General features: G+C 30.7%; 1 protein-coding gene across 3 annotated transcripts in view; it reads left to right on the top strand.

Annotated features, from left to right (window-relative positions):
* LOC127282118 (homeobox protein homothorax) overlaps positions 1–21,863 on the top strand; it is a 388,123-nt gene that overhangs the window by 31,171 nt on the left and 335,089 nt on the right. For all 3 annotated transcript variants that reach the window (XM_051306201.1, XM_051306200.1, XM_051306202.1), the window contains exons 4-5: positions 6,413–6,463; positions 19,218–19,268. In XM_051306201.1, the coding sequence (XP_051162158.1) occupies positions 6,413–6,463; positions 19,218–19,268 (102 nt within the window). The remainder of the gene's footprint in view (positions 1–6,412; positions 6,464–19,217; positions 19,269–21,863) is intronic.

The following is a 21,863-nucleotide window of genomic DNA, read 5'->3' as shown; positions in this document are numbered from 1 at the left end:
AAAAAATAATTTGTTTGGTACATATAAATTTTGTCATTAAGCTGAATAAAGTATTATTTGACTCAAAATTAAAGACATTTTAGTTTTAATTAATCCAATTACTCATGTTAAATAATCAAATACTATTAGTTCAAAAATTTTTTTTAGTTAGGTATTTCAAAACAAACATTTTATTTGTAAACATAAATATTTATTTGAATAAAAAAACTTACATTATTGAATGAAATAATTTTTATAATTGATTTAAAACATTATTTATTTGTTACAATTACTATATTCATTTGTTTTAACTTTTAAGTAATTCAAATTTGATCCAAATTACTGTTTATTAGTTACAATAAAATAAAATATTTAGGTCTAGTAAATATTTATTTGGTTCAGATACAAATTTAACGAATAATAGACAAGTAAATCATTTATTTGGAAGAAATAGTTGTATTTGATCCAAATAATTTTTTATTTCAGTATAGTATATTTAAGATAACGATGCAGTATATAAAACATTTAAAAATAATTTTGAAAAATCTCACAAGCATGAGAAATCGAACTCAAGACCTTTGGGTTTGTGAGTACAAAATAACTAAATTATCTTCAAATTTTTACATCTGATAATGGTTTACAATCCTTTTAATTAATTTATTAAGAAACTCATAAAATACATTTTTTCAAACTCTATTTGTTTGATTCTTCTCAAGAATTTTGGTCAAACTCCTAAAATGAAAAAATTATTAAAACAGATTCTTTTTAATTGTTGATAACTTTTATTAGAAAAGGTAATTATATACAATTAAACGTACGGAGAAAGTAGGGAAGAGAAAAGTAAACAAGACCGAAGCTGGATTACCATAATCGCGACAAAAAGAGATTGCGTCTCTTTCGTCGCTCTTGCCGAGTTATTGTAGTCAAATAGGCTTTATTCTAATCGTCTCATTATGCCATTGTCATATTACGAAAGTATCATTTGTTATTGATTAAACCAAGAGATAGTCTATTCATAAATGCCACTATACAAAGTAGATAATTATTTACTTAATGAAATTTATACCTACACATATTAATTCAATTACTGTTTATAGAATTTAATGAAATCGACATGATTGAATCTTAAGAAGTTTTATATAAATAAAAGGCTTGAGCTCCTCGATCTCTTCTTTTCTGACGATTGTAAAACAAATTTATAATTCTAGAATTTTGTTTTTACTTTTTATTTTCTAAACAGTGATAAAATTCTGAAAGAAATTGTGCCTGAATGACGAGAATATGTTACCTTCTCAATTAAATATTTAAGAGAAATCCAATTTTTATTGTTCTTCTTAATTTCCCTACATATTCTAAAGTAATAAACGATATTTAATGCTCTGCTTGATCTCAATCGAATGCTGTTTTTCAATATATTATGTGCGTTCTCCATTAGCATCAAACTTTTTTACAATGACAGAGTCAAGGGAGAAGAATAGTTTTTATTTTTATTAATGGGGGAAACTCGTGTAAAAAAAATTGTAAAAATTTTTTTTTCTTGCTTTAAATTTAGTTTACTATCTGTAGAATATTATCCTACATTATTAATCGATAATTCGAAGTATAAATATCTATAGTATTCATAAGTGTAGAACTTCAAATGCTACCAAATGTAGTTGACGATGCGCACGAGATAGCTCTGTTCTTTCGTTTTCATGTCAATATAATTAAATTAATTGTCATTAGCAAGCACCATAAGCAAGTAATAGTAAAATTTGGTTTTAATGCAATAGTTATTTTCGAACACATAACGTCTTCAAGGCACGCGCCGTGCTATGAAGCTCAGCCAATTTTTAACCGATTTTCATGAAACTTTTTTTTGTAGTTTGTTTATAAAAAAATAAATTGATTTTTTTTTAAATTGTCCCAAATTTCAAAATAAATTTTTTTTTTTAATTTTCTCTTCGTCATACAAAGCGTATTTGTGTATTTTATAAAAATTTTGATTTTTGATTTTGGTTGAGATTGGAGACGTAATATTTTTAATTAAGAAAATTATTATACATAGCTAATATTGTACACATTAAGGTATGCTTTATTTCAATTCAATAAACCTTACTACTTTTTTGTAAAAAATATTTAAAAAAGTGCATTTACACGAGTTTCCCGCCTTAATAAAAAGTAAATTGAGAAGTTGGGCCACACAGAAAAAACTTAGTCTCATTTTGATATGCAGCAAAAATGAGTCAATGCTAAACGACATAGACAGTGGCGCCACCAACCTGACTCATTTTTGCTGCATATCAAAATGAGTAGCATACGCTATCATTTTGAGTTCAGGTTTTTTCTGTGCAAAGAATCGAATTTAAACACAAAAATACGCAGTCTGAGAGTTAAAAAAAAGTAAATTTTTTTCTACTTTACCGTAATTCTATATTCAAAGTAATCTAATTCTTACAATTACACGGAGGGAAAAATCAAGGCTTTATAGTACACGGAAAAAATTAATTCAGTATATTTTACAAAACTGTGACGGAGTAGCGGATACAGCTCTTTACGAAACTGAGTTTTGTAAAATGTGATGGATATTTTCGGATAAACTACAGAACTTTCGTTGTTTATGCTGAATATTTCTGGAGTTTATCCTGAATATTTCGTGACATTTTACAACACTCAGTTTCGTAAAGAGCTGTATCCGCTACTCCGTGATAGTTCTGTAAAATCTACTGAATTCATTTTTTCCGTGTATGAAAGACTATTCTGCTACTTTTGTATGAACTTTTCTTACTAATGGAGCAAATATTTGAGAATTTTTAGTATAATATTTATCCGTACTAAAGATACATAGTATATATGCTTTTATAGTAAGAAAAATATGATTTAATAGCAACAACGCCAAGCGGAGATCGCACCTAGCTCATCCTACTACTATTGCAGAAGTTCTATGCTTTTTCGGTATTAGACTCTTGCAATTGACGATTAGGCCGCGCCTACCTACTCGCCAGTAGACCTTTTCATGCTGGTCATTCTGTCCTCTTCCAACTCATGCGTCATAATATGCGCTAGATAAGGACAGAACGATCAGCATGAAAAGGTCTGTTGCAAGAGTCTAATACCGAAAAAGCATAGAACTTCTGCAATCGGAGTATGATGAGCTAGGTGCGATCTTCGCTTGGCGCGCCTGCATTTACGGTATAATAAGTATACTATAAGGGGCTACATGACAAACTTTATCAGCATAGACAAGTTTCATAGTAAAAAGACATAAGTTTATACCAAAATTACTCAAATGTTACGCATATGTAGCATATAAAAGTTTTGTGTCTTAAAGGTAAACTTTTGTATACTCTAAAAGGCTGATTTTTCTCTCCGTGTATAAAGCATAAAATATTATTTAACGAATAGTTTGGAATTGTGTGGGTGAATAATTTATGACATCTAACCCTAAATCTATTTTAAAAGCAACTTTGAATTTTAAAAGTAAATAGATATTCCAAAGGACAAATTTTCTTATCTTGCCATCTTTGATTCTTAGACAATTTGAGGGGGCAGTTTCGCAGGTAGTTTCTAAAAGAAAAAGTCAAGGCTGTATCAATATCTTGATCTTTACAAACCTGATGTTTAGGGAAAGTCGGCATATTCAAAGTTTATAGCATTTTCTGACGACTATTTTTACAGCATTCCTCTAGCACCTATTTATCTCCTGATTGACTTTTCTTAGAAGAAAAAGTGTCCTTTCATTTTTAAACCAATGTATAAAACCTATTGTGGGAATGGTTAAAAATATTTATCTCACTCGAAATAAATAATAACTAAAATGTTACTTCTTCAGGACGAAAAGCGTGACGAGACGATATTCAGACACAGAATTTATTTACAACAATATGTATAATTTATAAGAGAGAAGCTAAATCGAAGATTCTAAATTTCTTATGAACTTAAAACCAGGAAACTTCTATTTTCAAAGACATGGATTATTTTTAAGACTTGAAGCATTTCAATTCGTGTATCTTGCAGGGGCATCTACACTAAAAAAAATTATTTATATAATTTTCCAAAACTGACTTTTGGAACAAATTCAAAGTTTTTTTTGAAAACATTTTAAGGTGAATGTCCCAGTCGCTGGTCAGACATAAAATAGATTCAATGCAAGAGCTGTGATCGTTATACTACAGAACATTATATTGTCTATCTTCGTTTACTAATTATACCTACTATTTATGTATTAAATTTTGATATTACAGTTTACATTGATTAATAAAACAGTTTAATTTCACTATTTAATTGTCGGGATTTGTATTTACGAAAAAAATAGTTATCTGGAGATCGTCTGTCGTTAAATAGGATTCAGGAAAAAGGACGGAATTCGTAATTATAAATGCGTGGCCAAACTATGAAACCAATCTTAAGGTGGACAGGAACTAGGACACTTAATTTACACATGATTCATAAAGTATGTCGGATTTCAAAAATGAAATTTCGAAACATTTTTCTTTATTTAAAATCATTATAATTGACCTCTCAATTATGTTAAACATTTGTTAAGATGTTTCTAAAAAAATATTTTTAATCATGGGAAAGGAACACTAGCACCGGTTCGTTAGCTTTCGCAACTACGTTGGTATTAAAAATATTGCAAGTTTTCAGTCAATGTTAATCTATCAATCTTCCCACGCGGTACATAATTCTAAAATTTTCTTTTCATAATTTTTGGACCATCCTAATATTCATCGTACAAGGATTAGAGACTGGTATTATATCATGTTTTTCGAGAACGTTTTATCAGTGAGGTGGTGTGCTAGGAAAGATTGGCAGTACATGTATAAATAGCGGGAGAACTGTTTACAATTTGTAATCTAAGCCTACCTGTGCGGCGCTATGGCGGTCGCTTGGGGCTCGTCGAAAAACGTGAAGCGATCGGTTAAAGAACATTCATAGCAAGAAACTAGTCCCTCTCTATACATTCTGCGAAGAGGAATTGACAGTATGATATAATCGAAGACACCTTCATTACTATACACTCTCATCGATAGTATAGTGGTGCGCAAGAGAAGAACTTCCATTCCACTGATCTCTATATATAACAGGATGGGCGATTCTGTCGTCCACCGTACTTCGATTACAAGACCGAAAGCGCCGTATTGTTCATTCCCGTTTTTCATAAGTGGCGGGAGAATCAAACAATTTAATGAAATTCAATTATATTGAATAACGAATCAAATAATTGATTGTCAATAATTTTAATTTTAAAGCATTTTAACGTAATTGATATTATTATTGATATTAGAAAAACATAGTTATTATATATTAAATTAAGAAAGTAATTAATTACATAATTAATTAATTTCAATTAAATAATTAAATGTATGAATTTAATCTTTCTAATTAAATTTATTAATTATAATGAGCAATATAAATTATAAAGTAGGTACTCAACATTTAAACTTTTTTTATTTTATTAATTAAAATTTTTTATTACTTGTTTTGCACGTAAAAATTCAAATGCGATTTTTGACCATATTTTGAGGATATTTTTTTCCAGTTATGATATTTAAGAACGATTTTTGCACAAATATTCTGTTATTTGTGCAGCAAATCGTAAAAAAAATTCAAGAATACAGCCACAGAAATTCAAAAATAATGTTTGAAAAAATGTCCGTATGGGTATGTTTCTACTAACATTACCGTTTTATCTGAGGGAAAAAAAGGAAATTATTTGTATTTCTAGTAAAAATGTCTCAAACAGGAGAGAGCAGACGATGTAGGAACTATTTTGAAGGTGAAGAACAGTTTTATATTTCTGCACATGCGCACTCACGCATCAATTAGAAAGGCTCACTTTACGTATTAAAAACAGGCGTCAAAGACGCGTAATTATGCTTGCGTTACTTAAAATATTTAATTATATTTTTCATGTAATAAATTATTTTTATCATACCTAATAATAAAACAGATTTAATTTTTATTAATATTATAATCGGATCACCGTAATACTAATATCAGTATTTGTATTAAAATGATCAAATATATGTGACGCTACACGACAAAAAGCACCTTAGCTCCCAAAAAATTAATTTTCAGTTTTATGTGCGAATCGGTAGTATTTAAGTTGCTCTTTCATATACAAATGTCAAAAATTGTATTTTTTTTTATTAGTTTTTTTGTAATAAAGCTTTAAACATGACCATGTCAATCGCGTTCTACCACGGACTACGGAAACCATCCCCACCACCACTACTACTGGTATACTTGTCGTATCCGTGAGCTGTAGGAACGATGTAGTAGTAAGGTAGTGGGGCTGATTTTCTCTGGCGCGTCTCAGCCAATCAGAACACTCGACTTTAAACGCCTTTCCTGTAAAATTCTGTTTTGAGAGCTAACGTGCTTTTTGCCGTGTAGCGTCAGATATATATTTCTTATGACATTTATAATAATTTTTCTTCTTCTATTACAGATTAGACAAGAAAAGCCTTACTACATAGCAGATCCGGAGGTGGATTCATTGGTAAGTTTATTTTTCCTTATTACTTATGTTTTTAACTATAATATTCGACAATTTCAAATTTTTTAAAATTCCATAAACAATTTTTATTTAAATAAATAATTTCTTATACACAGAAAAAACCTAGTCTCATTTTTGATGCAACTCAAAATGAGCCAATTCTAAACGACATAGACAGTGGCGCCACCAACCTGACACATTTTTGTTGCACTTCGAGACCAGGTTTTTTCTGTGTAATTGCTTGTATTTAACAGGCAAAAGTTTAAGTTTATGAAACGTGGACATTGGCAACACCTCGAGCAATACTGATTATAAGTTGTTGTCAGCACCCCGTAATATGTGCAATGCATTTAGTCACGTCACTCGGAGAGAAAAATGTTTCAGTTCTTGTCTCCCGATGGCGACACTTTGTGATTATCATGACATATGTATTTTCAGTTATTTTTATTCCTTTTGTTGTTTATGAGCATTTAATAATTTTAATAACGTTAAGAACTTGTTTAAAATAATTTTGCGAAACTTTGATAAGAATTGCATTGCTTTGAATCTCGGGACTGCACATTATTCGCCCAATCTCAAAATTAAAATATACGTAAACAAATTACTGCAGTATATATTACCGGATTTTACGTTTTTAAAATAAATATAATATATGGAAAGCAACAAAAAAAATCAATGTAATAAATGTTGACAGTTGAGGTTATGTTAACCTAAACGAAATAAATAATAGAAAAAACTGCAAAAATTACAATGTATTATTTATTAAAGCTTCGATAAATTATTTTAAACAATTTCTTAACGTTATTAACCTTTATAGGACTGACGAGGTACCCGGGTACCTTTTGCATTTTCAAATTGATTTTTTTCATAATTTTTAAAATCGTATCGACCTAAGGTTTTTTGACATCTCAAATTTATCCATACAAAGTATTTTAATATTATTTATAATGTACATTTTTTATTTATTTATTCACAAATAATAAATAAAGTTTCTTCACCCTCAAAAGGCGGACAAGGTACCTCTATACATTTCATGCAGATAAATGTAGAAATTTCTATTAAAAAATTATAAAAAATTACATTAAACAATTTTTATAGTAATGCACATAATTTTTTATATAAAATATAATTTAGTTGTAATTTAGTTACTATAGTTAAATAATAATATTCATAAGAAATCGTCAGTTTTTAACTTAAAAATTACCATAAAAATGAAGTTTGAATAAAATTAATTGGTATTAAAAATGTATTTTAAATAATAAAAAATAAATTTCTTACATTTTTATATTTGATTTGACAGTTTTTTAATAATCAACTAATAATGATAATTTTTTATTAGCAAAAAGAAAATCTTATTTTAAGATGAGTCCTAAAATCAGCGCTAGTAGTTATAATGGAAATTGCATTGCGCAAATTCAGCAAAGCTGCCTTAAAAATGTTGCCTCTTAAAATAAGACCTATTTTCGGCCTTAAAATAAGACTTCTTTTTAATATGTATTCATATTATGTGATTATTACTATCATTGAAACGTCCACTACACTTAAAGTTAATTGAACTACTCATTTTGATATAAAATCTTCAATAAATTAAACGTAGGCACCCGGGTAACTCGTCCGCCCATAGAAGGTGTTTTTTTCCTCAGTCCCATAAAGGTTAACATTATTAAATGCTCATACCCAAGTAGCACGTAATATTACAGTAATATTACCCGGTAACATTACTGTAATATTACAGTGATACTGAAATGTCCGCCTCATGGTAATATTACCGGATAATGTTACTGTAATATTTCAGTAATTTTACGTGCTAGTTGGGTGTGTGTACGTCCGCATGAAGAGACCACTTTGGTCTCATTGAACTTATCTGCATGAGTGTATTCTTGATTAAATTTCGAACAATTTGAGCAGTCCTCAAGGGGGAAACTCGTGTAAATGCACGTTTTTTCAAGATTTTCTTACAAAAAAGTAGTAAAGTTTATTGAATTGAAATAAAGCATACCTTAAAGTGTACAATATAAGCTATGTATAATAATATTTTAATTAAAAATATTGCAAAATGGCGGCGTTACAGGCGTTTAAAGTTTTGCGCCGTGCAGCCTACTGGTCTCAAATCTCAACCAAAATCAAAAAATAAAATTTTTATAAAATTTATCGTTTTATTTTCAACAATAAAAGAAATCAAACATCTGAACCATTTTTAGATAATTGCGATTATCTCCTAAAAAAATTGAAAAAGTGGTCCCTTTTCATGCGGACCTAGATTTCCATTAAAATTAAATTTTTAAAATTATTTTGTCTAGAGGGGTACATAATATACGTTCAATATTAAATACGTTCATACGACACTGACGTCACACATAACACTCCCTTCCGCCCGTTTCACCTGTTTACAACCATTTACCAGTAAGCTCTGTCGTCAACTGACATGTTCTCGATCGACGCTTTAGTGTGTATGTTTTTGACATGGTTAGTACAATCCTGGAGACAGAGGCGAAATCTTTTTTTAACATAGAGAGATATTCTTAAAATTCTTAAAATAAAGTACATTCTAAGCTTTCATTTTGGCTTTTTTAAGCTTTTTATTTTGTCCGTATACTTATATTTTGCCTTTCCTTTCCACAACAATACAACTATTTTTTTATGGTGGTTTTTCAAAACTTTCTTAATTTTTTTTTATTTACCAATTATTCAATTCATTAAACATTAATGTTTTTTAAACACCTTTCAGGAACTGACCTTAAGTTTCTTAAAGCCAATTAATGTACTCATTACTATATTCTATTAGTATAAATAATATACTATAACTTACTGCTTTTTAATTAACAAATGTAGTTGAAATTTAAAAAATTGAATTTTTTAAATGAGCCTTTTTTTCAACTGTGCATGTTAATTATTCAATATTAAAGATTTCCTGTTTATCTGTAATTTTGAGTTGTTTCAAACATTACAACAGTTGTTAAAAACATTTTGCATTAATATTTTAACAAAAATTCCTTTGGAAAAAATTTTAATTGCCTATAGTTACCCACAATGAGATTATTTGAAAAATGTTGTTGCGTTTCAAAAATAGACTCAGGCGGGTAATTAAAGCGGTTAGTATGAAATAACATATGGCAGACATATTTTTTCTAGTCTTTTGAAAGGATCTTAAAACTTTGGAGGATAAATATTTAAAATGATCCTGCTTTTTCTGATCAAGATAAGATTGGGAAGTGGGCCTTTTAAATACACTCACACGGAAAGAAAATCCTTTGCAATAAATGTTAAAAATGATATAAAAATTTAGTATATTCTTTAACAAATCATGGAAACTAAGGCTATTTATTAAAAATTAATATATTTTTAGCAAAAGCTTTGTAGAAACAGTTTTAACAGAAATTAAAATTACTATTCTAAAATTCATGAGAAAGTTTTCTTATTTTTACTAAAACTATATGAAAAAGGGAAGCGGAATTAAAAAGCGCGGATTTTGTTTGCTAAAACTATACGAAAAATTGAAAACTACGTTAAAATAAAAGAAAAAAAATTTTCATTATTTGCTACCTGTCGAAGGATTGGGTCATCGTTGTTAATTGTTCTCTATTGTAGTAGAGGATGCAGGTATGGTTTATATACACAACTACACACGCACGCAGGTTCGCTTTGACTTTTTTAACATATATCCCTACCTAACTTATCACACTAGAACACACTTATATTATATACATGTTTCACGAAGGTAGAAAATTTCCTTATATACTAAGAAGATAGATTTTAATCCTCTTGCGAGAAACGCCTTATTTATTAGTTTAAATTTTATGCGCTATTATTTTTTAATATTCATAAGAAAACAATAACTAACTTAAACTAACGTTTAAGAGGTCAGTTTTTAAAGTAACAATGATTATGAATTTCTTATTTTGTGAATTGAGTAAATATTTAAAACTTTATTAGCAATTTTTGAGAAATGTTTTTACTTTTAAAAATTAATTACTACTCGTTATGTGAACTTTTAAGTTGCTCGGTTATAAGATCCACATTCAATTCAGTTTAATCTTAATATTTATTAAAGAAATACAATGAAATAGAATGAATGGAAAAAATAGCCAAATACAGGAGTAATCATCGTGACTTTTCGTTAGCAATCGGTCAAATTCGTTCAGACTCGCTCAATTGCCTTCGATTGCCTTCGACCCCTCTTCCCCAACCTTCTTTCTGAAATGTTCGTATCGGCTATACCAAAATATAAAAATATTGAAGCAATTAACGTAATCATTTTAGAATGATATTTCTAAAATTCATAATAATAATTGTCATTTGAGTTTCCTATAGTAAAATTTTAATTTTTCAAATGACTTTACTATAATTTTTATTTTCTAACTATATTATATAATATTGTTTCTATTTCGGGCTTTCTTAAAAGTGATAATAATTAATGAAATCCGTTAGTTTCCATGACATGCTACCAACTATAGTAAAAATTGATTTCAAAATATTAAATATTATTACAAGTTTTCTTTCCGTGTAAAAGAATTAAGAATATGTTGCTCACTAACAATTACCTCATAAATACAATTAATTGAAAAAACGATTAAAAAGAGATTATCTCACATTATTTAGAAAAATGTGAATAATACCTTTATCGCCAATATCCCTTTACAATTGGCGTTTAGGTACATAATGACGATACGAAATATTAGAAGGCTTATTACCTGAGAAAATACCGTCAATTCTTAAGCCATACAATATTGTACCGGCACATAGAAATTTTAATTGATCTATCCTCAATATTTTTTAAAACCATTAAATACCGAATATCAAAGAAACAACAAATGGATAATTACATCACTGCAGAAATAGGTGACTTACTTGGTATATCTTACAGTAAGATGTATAATGGAAAAATGATATCTGGAAATATTTACTTATTATTTATAAGAATAAATATGTGAAACTTAACCTATTATATAAATCATGAATTTTTTTAAAAATTTATTTCTCAAAAAGAAACATTGATTTTGGAAGATTCATGTTAAAAAATTTTTTTTCTTAAATTTTTCAAAGCCGAAAAATTACATTTCACTGGCAATGAGTAAAACGCTCGATTGGCCACTTGTATCGAAGTATACTATTCTTCAATTAAAATATTTTACATTTTTTATGAGTTGATTAATTTCTTGGTCGAATTCCATATTTCCTTGGATCAAGAACATATGTTCTCCTCCAAAATATATTATTGTAAGATAATCATTTTCTTGAACAAATCCCATAATATACTCATCCGCAATTTACTTGAAGCAAGTAAAATTTTCTTGATTCAATACTATTTTTTCAGTGTAGTAGGAGAAAAATAGTACAGCTTGAACAAAAAGTTGCCACTTAACAGACATTACGAGTATGTAATATTATAGTTAAATGGCTTTGAACATAATTTTTGAAACGAAATTTCATTTTGTGAGTTTAGAAGTTAAGCTTCTATTGTCGACATCGTTTTGCGATCGGTATTGCGTCCACTTGTGGCCAAAGGAACTTGGCGTGGCTTCATTACGCCCGTAACCAATCGCAATCTACGAGCAATGAGCTTCTATCGTAAAGAAGAAGAGGCACGTAGCGCTGGTGGTTTTTTGTTCAGCTCTCTTCTCTGTCTCTCTTTCTTTTTCCTTTCTGTCAGTCGATCAACTGAGCTTTTTGCCCATAATTTCTCAGAACTGAAAAGTTCTCCTCTGGAAATTACCTTGGCTTTTAAAGTGCTCTATTCTGATGTGAGAACGAGTCTTACTTTAATGGCTCAAATTCCACACGTCGCTTCTAGTCTTTTTTCCATTGTTTTCTTTTTCATGTCATTTTTGAGTTTTAAGTCATCTTAATATTATAATATTAAAATAACTTAAAATTGACACATAGAAAATGAATCAAAGAAAAACATTGTAAAAAATCAGTAGATAGAACGAATACGTTATACTAAGGTAAATGTATGTATTTCGTACTTAAAAGTAAATTTTATTACAGAATATAACTACCGAAATTTACCAAACTACTAGCATGTAAATCCTTTTGACACACCTTCTTGGAATCCTTTTCGTTTAGAATATTTCATGAAAATCTCTTTATTTCGCGCCACCTTTCTTCTGTAACAGAAGATTTTGAGGATATTTGTAGTATAGAAAAATAGTAGAAAATAGTAATTTAGTCGAATTAGAGAAAAAGATTGAGAACATCAGTGGCAGTGCTAATTCCAGTGGAGTATTCCCATATAAATACAGGAAGGTGTGCCAAGGTACTTTCGCAGCGTAGAGTACTCGAGGCAACAGTCGGTGGGCGGATAAACGAAGAGCAGCTTCTTCTTAGCGAGCGTCGTAAACGAAACGAGGCGAGGGTCCACGCAATGAGAAGAGCAACGCAAGCAAGCAAGCAAATCGAGAAACGAACCAATACCCACGCGTGCGAGGAAAGTCAACCCGTGATAAAGAAGCGAGTGAGAAAAAAGCAAGGGTTATCTGCTCTTAAATAATATTCGCATTTGCATTTACATACGGGAGAAATGAGCCAATGAGATGCTAATTATGGGTCTTATGCTTGAGAAATAATTGCCACTGACTGAAAGAGCGACACTCGAAGAAGTAGCTCTTTTTATGTAATATACAAGTGCTTACTTTTTATTTCGACTCAAATAAACTCAGAACAATAGGAATTAATAATTTTTATACATGCCTCATTTCTACCACATGGGAAACTGTTCTGAATGTATACGATTTAGGCTAATGAATTTCGTACAGAATAAATGCGATATCCTTTAATATACATTTTGGTACTTAGAGAAATAAATTTTATCGAGAAGACATTAGTTTTGAATCGCTGAACAACATTTTCTGAAGAGCAACTCAGATACCTGACTTTTTGAAAGTGTCAGGCAGGCAAGAAACAAGAGTGTGAATCGTTGTGGAGAACATTCTCTCAGATAAAGCTAATGATATGACACAGAGAATGTATTTAATGGTGTTGCTCCTATCATCGACTTGAGAGTAGTACAGGTTTCGCTGTAAATAATGATCGTGCGAATTGGATTCACAAAAAACATTTTCTTAAAAAGGAAAAGCAAAGAGAAGAAAATATGAATTTAAAGTGCTTTTTTAACAATGATAACATTCTTGTTTATTCATATGAAAGTAAAATAAGATTAGTAAAACTGTACTTTCGAATGACTTGTCAAAAAGGTCACGAATACATCCTGGTTGATACGAGATAAGAAACTCGGTAACGGTATATATTGGCATTCAAGGATACTGAAAGAAGGGCAAGGATCAGAAACGATCTTCCTCAGTCAGCTGTAACGTAAGCGCGTGTCGTCGACTTTTTTGCACGCGATCTTTGCCTCCGATCCACACCACAACGCGTGCTAAAAAGCGATAATGTTTCGATACTCGTTCTATCATCTCAAATTTCTCAGAAATGGCAAATCAAACAAGAGCTACAATTTTAAGCCTAAAACCTCAATTTTTAATCTTTTTGTCTTGGACCTTTCAGATAATTTCAGATCTTTGTTCATTTTCACTTTTTCTTCCTTTCAGAGAATTACATTAAATGAATTACTTTTATGGCACTTTACTTAAGCACATATCTGCCTGCGTATGTCACAGTTTATTCAAAATTTTAAACGGCGGATTACAGATGGCCACCACTTTTTCCGCTCACTGTCGAGATGCTCCGCTCACATTATTAGCGGGCAAGGATCTTTCTCTAGTCGTAATAGAGAATTTGAATTTCACTACCAGCTAATAATTGAAATTACTTTTTGAGTAAACTTTATCCAAACCTATTTAAAAAAGAAAACCAGTAACGACAGTGAGGAACAGTGAATAATAGACATGATAAATAAATATTGTTTATTTATCATATAAAATGTATTTTAATTACATCATCGAATTCCAGCTAGCAGCCACGCGAAAGTACCTTAAGAAAAAAAAACATTTCTCATTTCTAATGATATTTGAAATTCACATTGATAATTTCTTACTCGATGGGTCGGTGACCCTATCTTCTACGAACTCCATGCTTTAATACTTTTAAAGTCTTTATTATTATTTTCTTAGTGTCTCATCGTGATTACTGAAAGTTCTAATTTGAATTAGAAATGTACTTTTTGCTAAAAATTAATTAAACTTTACTAATGAATTGGTAAATTTTTTTCATGATTCATTGATAGAATTTAAACAATTCAACTAACTTGGATTTTTTTATATTAAATTTTATTAAGATATTTTGTTTGTTAATATTCTGTCTTTTTTATTTGATTCGTCTAATGTATACAAGTATTTTTATAGAGAAATAAATGATTAAAGTAATAATTGATTGTCAGTAAAGTCCTCAACAGTGTTTTATGTTTCTGGTATTTTTGTATTTGTTTATGGTAGTGTTTCTGTTTCTCTTTTAGCGTGCTTCGTACATCCTTAAGTAAAGTTGTGCTAGACCCGATGTTGAGCGTTGTGTCGAGTCTCTGGGACTATAAATCTCCGGCTATTAAGACAGTGGACCGCGCTGTTTGATGGCCCGTGCCGTAGCTCACTATCATCTTTATACAGACGCGCACATACGGAAGCATTTAACTTCTGCAAGCAGCAGCAAATTATATTTAAAGTCTACAATTTTTATTTTCGTATTCTGAGCAAATAAATATACTTGAGTGTTGATATAATTCAGTTTCATTTCACGAGAAAGTATACAATAATCGTAATCGAAATAATATATTTCCCATCATAGTTTTTGCAAGCTCTGTTTGCAATAAAATATTTATTTCTTCACGGGTTGGTTAAAGAATCAATAAGAACGTATAAAATGATGAACAAACTAATAACCTTCTCTAGTCTTTATATAATTACAATACATATGCATAATTGGTCTTAATGCGATAACATGATATTCCAGTAGAAAATGTTTCTTTGAATCGATAATAATCGGTCTCTTTTTGCGAGAATCTTTGTAATTGAAATGACAATGCTCATTCGATTTGTGTTGATGGAATTAATCGACGATAATATACAACTTAACCATTCACTTGTTGATCACTTGACTCGCCGTTACTCGAGTAATAAATAATTTAATGTGTGTAAAGTTCAAAGCAAAATTATTCTACACAAAGTTAATAAATATAAAAATTTATTTCAACTGACTGGAAGAGGAGAGTTACAGCAAAAATATCTCCCAAACACCTGACTGCATAAGTTTTATAATCAGTTTTATTAAATTACCTTCCTCAATAGATTTATTAACACTTCACTCTCCCACGCGAATGAATCAATAAAGCGCCAATAGATCATAACCTGTAGAAGCTTAATTGATTAAATGGTTAAATGCAAAACCACATCTTACATCGTATGTATTTTAATTGGCAGCAAGATTTATGAAAGAAACGACAAAACTCATTGACGGCTGCCTGGATTTCTGTCGCGTTAATGGAATGAATTATTAAAGCCACTAATCGATGGCGAATGTATCATGAATGACAAAAGTTGTAATTAACGTGAAAGACGTCTTGTAATAAAGTCATTGCATTTTATCGATTGAACTTGCTGGTCCTTTATGTCGATGGAGTGGGGAGAATAAGAGGAGAGGGTGGAGGGAGAGAAAACGTAAATTACGCATCATCGATAAGCTCATTCTATGCCAACCTTGCTCTCTCGGTAATAATTGATGTGATGCAATTATTAATATCCATTCATTCAATTCTCGGGCGACATTATTTTTATTAAAGTTTCATCTATGAAAATTTTTTTCCGGCTTTTCAGATACTTGAAGCGGATAATATTGATGATGAGGTGCAGAATAGCAGGTGTCTTGAGAACATTTTTTCCTCATACTTTTTCTTTATTCTAAATATCGCCTCCTGCATTATCTTTACTTCTTTTTAACGCTATATATATATGTATATCGGTTCGTATTCGTGGATACGCGGACTCGGTTTACAAAGATTTATCAAGTCGTAGATTCTTGTGTGAAATATATAAGAAGATGCTACAGTATATGTGACAGTCCCCGAGAGAAGGGACCTTAGCTCACCAGAGGTCAATATTGAGTTTTATATGGTAAATGATAGATTTTGAATTGCTTTTTCACATGCAAAAGTCAAAAACTGATTAGGATAATTGCTTTTGACACAATAACATTTTGAAGATGGGTATGTCAAGCGCATTTCGAGGCGGATTGTGGCACTCAAGAAATCAGCCCCACTACTTTACTTACACAACTATACTCTCGCGTACGTGAGCTTCGCGTACGTGAGACCCGAAGATACACGAAGTAGACGAAGCTCACGTATACAGAAACACAACGTTGTGTTAGTGTGGTGGGGGGACTTTTCAGAAGTTCCGCCCCACTCTTCGAGTTCCGCGTTTCTGCTTCTTCTTCAAGCGCTTGCCCTGTGAAATTCGTTTTGGTGAGCTAAGGTCCCTTCTCTCGGGGACTGTCACATATGTAGTTATTTTCTAGTAGATTGAAAATCATATTCTTTACATAAAACAAAAAGCAAAAAACAAGTACTTATATGTATATTAAGAAAACTGATTTAGTTAGATTTATGAATTCACAAAACACATGAGAATATGTAATTTTTTGTGCTTATTCTGTGAATTTATATAAATAGTAAAGAAAACTTGAATAATAAAAGATAATATGTATTTTATTGAAACACCGCAGCGATGAGGTAAAGTGAATCAGATTCAGAATTAACGAAATTTCTTGCAATCCTATGTTACTGTTCTTGAAGATAAATAACAAAGGGAGTAAAAAACGACTTAAATATGTCAATGAATTTTGTGATTAAAAGAAAAAATATTTTTCAAGTAAGAGCTCTGGCATTTCTGTTAGCAGCACATGTAGCGCATTTCATTTTGACAGAGTGCCAATAAACTCGTTGACACCGATTGACTTTTCTCGCCGACGCGACGGATCTGTGCGAAAGGCTGATCCTTTTGTACTGGCTTCTCAAAGCATATGCCCGTATACGTCACGTATATACGTGCTATGTATTATGTATCTCGAGCATGAATCACGCACATAACGTGGATCTGTATCCTCACGCGACTCACTTACATACCTCCGTGGCATCCTACAAACGCTTCTCCTATAAATAACGCCATCTCTTCAAGTTTCTTCCGAGCTTTTTCTTCGTCTACGCTTAATCTCCCGTCTCTACTTGTCTTTTCACGAGATCCAGAAGCGCGATGCGCATAATTAATATTATATCACGTTATGAGCGATCCAGCAAACGATTTTCTGCTCGCATACTCAACGCGGAGTTGAATTTTTCGTGCATTCATCTTTTACCGCAGAAAGTAAAGTAGAAATACATTGAATTTTTTGAAAATGTCACAGTATTTAAATCGAAATGAATTTAAGTGTTTGCAATATTCATTAAATAAGTGGACTTTGTTATCCAAAATTTGCCTCTGAAGTGTCAGTGTACGACCATATGGTATACCAATATAGAGAACGCTTTGTTGGAGAACGGACTTGGCACCATTTTTATTGCCCACGGGTTTTAGCGTTGTGATATAGACGAGATACCATCTCCTCTTTACGAAGTGGGTCCTGAAGTGCGACCGTTTCGTTGCTCCCTTTCCTCTCGATACTTCAGTCGCTCAATATAATGCGATCAACTGTTCAGCCCACTTGCGGTGTGGAGCCACTTCAATTCTCCCGCTCTTTTTTATCATTGAAATGGTCCCTCGCCTTTCTCAAGTTATCGAATTTCTGATTTTAGTGAAAAATGTTTTCTAGTTTCCTTCGAAGGAAGCATTTTTTACATATTTTGAGAATGAAGCTACTGCACTGAAAATACCCTTTCATTTAGTTATTCCGGTAGTTGGAGCACTCAACTATTATCAACGCTTCTCATTTCCATCCTCCCTTTATCGCTCAAGCGGCATCATAATGGACTCTAATTGCATAAACATAATTTGAATTAACAATTAAGATTGTCATTTTGCCTAATTGAATCGCCACTTTAAAGAGAGAAATACCAAATTTACTCGACCATTTTGAAAAGTAAAAATAGAATAATAAGGTTTATATTTTGGTCACTAACATCAATTTTGCCATGTGGTGTTGCATAATTTACGCCGTAGAAATTAGAGTCGATTGGGGCAAAACCAGGTACCCCCAGTTTTCCATGATATGTATTTCTATTTGTGTCACCCTTTACATATATCTTTTATATTACAACCAAAATCATCTTAATGATATAACCGCTATATAAAAATTTATTTATTATATTTTATGCGACTTTTAAATTTTAGGTTAAAAGAAAATCCATTTTTTATCTAAAGTAAATCACTCATAAAACTTTTTGTGTTGATATATTCGTTTCGGCAAGTATAACATCTTTTTCAGCATTTATTTACGAGTAACTTTCCTTAAAAGTAATTGTTAAATAAGTAACAATAAGCTGAGAATTTTACATTTTGTTAAAAAATGCAGTGCGGGGCAAAACCGGGTATATTTAAATACATTTACTGTAACTAATTTGTTTGATAGATTCTTTGTAAACCGAGAATTACAAAAAGGTACCCGGTTTTGCTTGAGTTTGATTTTTTTAAACAAAACATTGGCTGATATTCTTTCATTTTGGTTATTTAATATGTAAACGGAGTAAGACTTTGTTTTTTCCGTTTCTGTTTTGTGTCTTATTAACGCCAAGATGATAATTACCAATAAAGTGCAAACTATATACTACAGAAATTTAATCCATGTTTCAAATAGTAATTGGTTATTGTTTCTTTTTCAGATGGTACAAGCAATCCAAGTCCTCCGGTTTCACCTCCTCGAGCTCGAAAAGGTAAGTTATTTCTATTTACAATCCCTGTGATCTTGAAAGTTCAAGTGGCTTGTCTGGAAGAAATAAAATTAAAAATGCGAGAGAAATTTAAAATGGTAAAACACAGGAAGAATTCGTTTTCCGAGAGATTGGCCAGCATGACGTATATGTATAAGCAACATTTACACCTGGGAACAAGTGTTATGACTGAGGAGCAATTTTCCGTAATTGTAGTGAAAGCTCGGCGCACTATAGTACGTCCGTATAGTTACTGCTAGCATTCTAAGTGGAGTGATTTAACTATACCCGATGGGCGGTAAAGGACCTAGGAAATTGCCTCGTTTTCTAGCCGTTTATTCTGAAACACTTCCCTTCCCCAATGCGAGAGAAAATCAAACTATAAAATCGTCTTTTATTTAGAGTGTTCATTAACTTTCGTATCAAATTACATGTAATTATAATGTTCATCAGTGGTCTATTCACTTGTTTCGAAAAATTCCCAAACACTTTCAGATATTTTTATTGCAATTTTGCAGACGATTAAGCCAGCCTGTTGTTGAAATATATTCCCGAGAATTGAAAAGCCTGGGGAGGTCCTATTATTTTTTTATATCGGGATATTTTATCATACAAAATAGCGGACATCCATCGCATTTCCATCGAAATGGCAGCTGACGTGGCAGCCTCGGCCAATGAGCACTCCCGGCCCTTACTGCTTGACTGCACCGGTCAGCCCGGTTTATCATGCAATTTTATAGCAATTTTCCTCATTTACGGTGATTACATTATTACGAGCCGATATTCGATGGCCCCAGGCGAAAATATACATATTCTCGACAGTTAAAATTGTTGTGTGCATTATATGTTTATTCCATATACTAAACCCACTTTTGCGCCGTTGATCGCGTCAAACGAAAATAGTCGAGAACGATGCAAATAGGGGATTATGTTAAACTGTGGATTTCGGTGAACATTATCCTTTTAAAGATCTCCAAAAGTTAAATTGTCCTGATGTGACAGATGAAAATGTAAAAATATATAGGCCTAGGATTAGTAACGTTAAAACAGAGTATGTATTCGATTTCAAGAATTTTCGTCAATTGCTCTAATAAAAAAAAAGTATTTGTTAGTGTAAATTTCGTTGCGTTCGAATTAGAGTACCAATTTCAAGAATTTGAATCGGATGCACGCGGAAGAAAATGATACGGTTGGGACATCCAATATTCATGAATATGGACGGAAAATCAACCATAAATATGGATGTGTCAACAGTATGTGATTGTTAGGTCACGTGATAGCCACAATGTTATAATTTTTCGACCACTTTTCTCGTAAAATACTAAATGAATTGAGTTGATATTTTGTTTTTTTATAATTAAATTAATTTGTTTAAATTAAAATTGAAATTAATCATTCTTATTAATTTAATCAATTAAATTTAAATTATATAACATAAAAATAATAATAACTAAATAAATATGTTTTTATTGATTTATTTATTTATTATATTGTATTTTATTATTGTATTTAAGTTATTTTAAAAATCTTTGCAATTACTGAATTTGTCTACCAGCTAGTTACTGTAGCGAATTCAGTGACACCTGCTTGACGGACTTATATTAATTTTTTATGACGGTATCCTAGGTCGCATCTTGATAAATTCTAGACAGCTTACTGTACGAACTTGTGCAAAATTATCAAGTAAGCATTCTAGACAATAACTAGCTAAATTCTAGAAAGGCTACATATCTAAAGAAATAAAGGGAAAACTGTATAAAAACTGCACATGAACTGTGAGGGGCCATTGCAGTTATTTGCAGTTATTTGCTTTTTTTATGACCTTAATTGAAAAAATCAATCTTCTTCACATTAATTTAAAGTCTCTTAAAATATGTTATTCTTTTTTAGAATGTTTAAATGGACAATATACCTTAATTTTATAAAAGAAAATTGTGTTATATATATATATATATTTTGTATTTGTTTAAAATTAAAGAAGTTCAAGAAAAAAATGTTTTCCACAATAAAAAATGAAAATCATTTAATTATTTTTAGTAAAAATACACAGTACGTATATAAAAAAAGTATAATCGAAAGAATGACTTTGACTAAAAATATAAAAGATTTAAATTTAAATATAATTTAAAAATATTAGGTAGGTATATATTATTATATATTATAATTTTTTATATTTTTATTCAAAGTTATTCTTTCGATTATACTTGCTTTATATGTTAACAGTGTATTTTTACTAAAAATAATTAAATAATTTTGATTTATTATTGTGAAAAACAACTTGTTCTTAAAATTGTTTTAATTTTAAACACACGCAAACAAAATTTTTGTAGCGAAAATAGTTCAATTTTCAGAATAGACAATTGTGTAAATTGCCATGTAGACTATAAGAAAATTGAGTTTCCGACACATAAAATTGGAAATAGCACAATTCTATTTTCGTTAATACAGAGGCATAACGCATGCGCAAAAAATGTAAGTGTGACTACAACTGCGATGCTATTGATAACACAGCAAATTTTTTCCGTGCATATACAATATATGTGATGCTCCACAGTGATAGGCACCTTCACCCTAAACAAATTTTAGGTTATGTTGAGT

Source organism: Leptopilina boulardi, unplaced genomic scaffold (assembly GCF_019393585.1).
Source record: "Leptopilina boulardi isolate dan_hultmark-lab unplaced genomic scaffold, ZJU_Lbou_2.1 LbouV2_280, whole genome shotgun sequence".
Taxonomy (NCBI): Eukaryota; Metazoa; Arthropoda; class Insecta; order Hymenoptera; family Figitidae; genus Leptopilina; species Leptopilina boulardi.
Note: the sequence above shows the minus strand (reverse complement) of the source record. Positions and strands in the feature narration are given on the sequence as shown.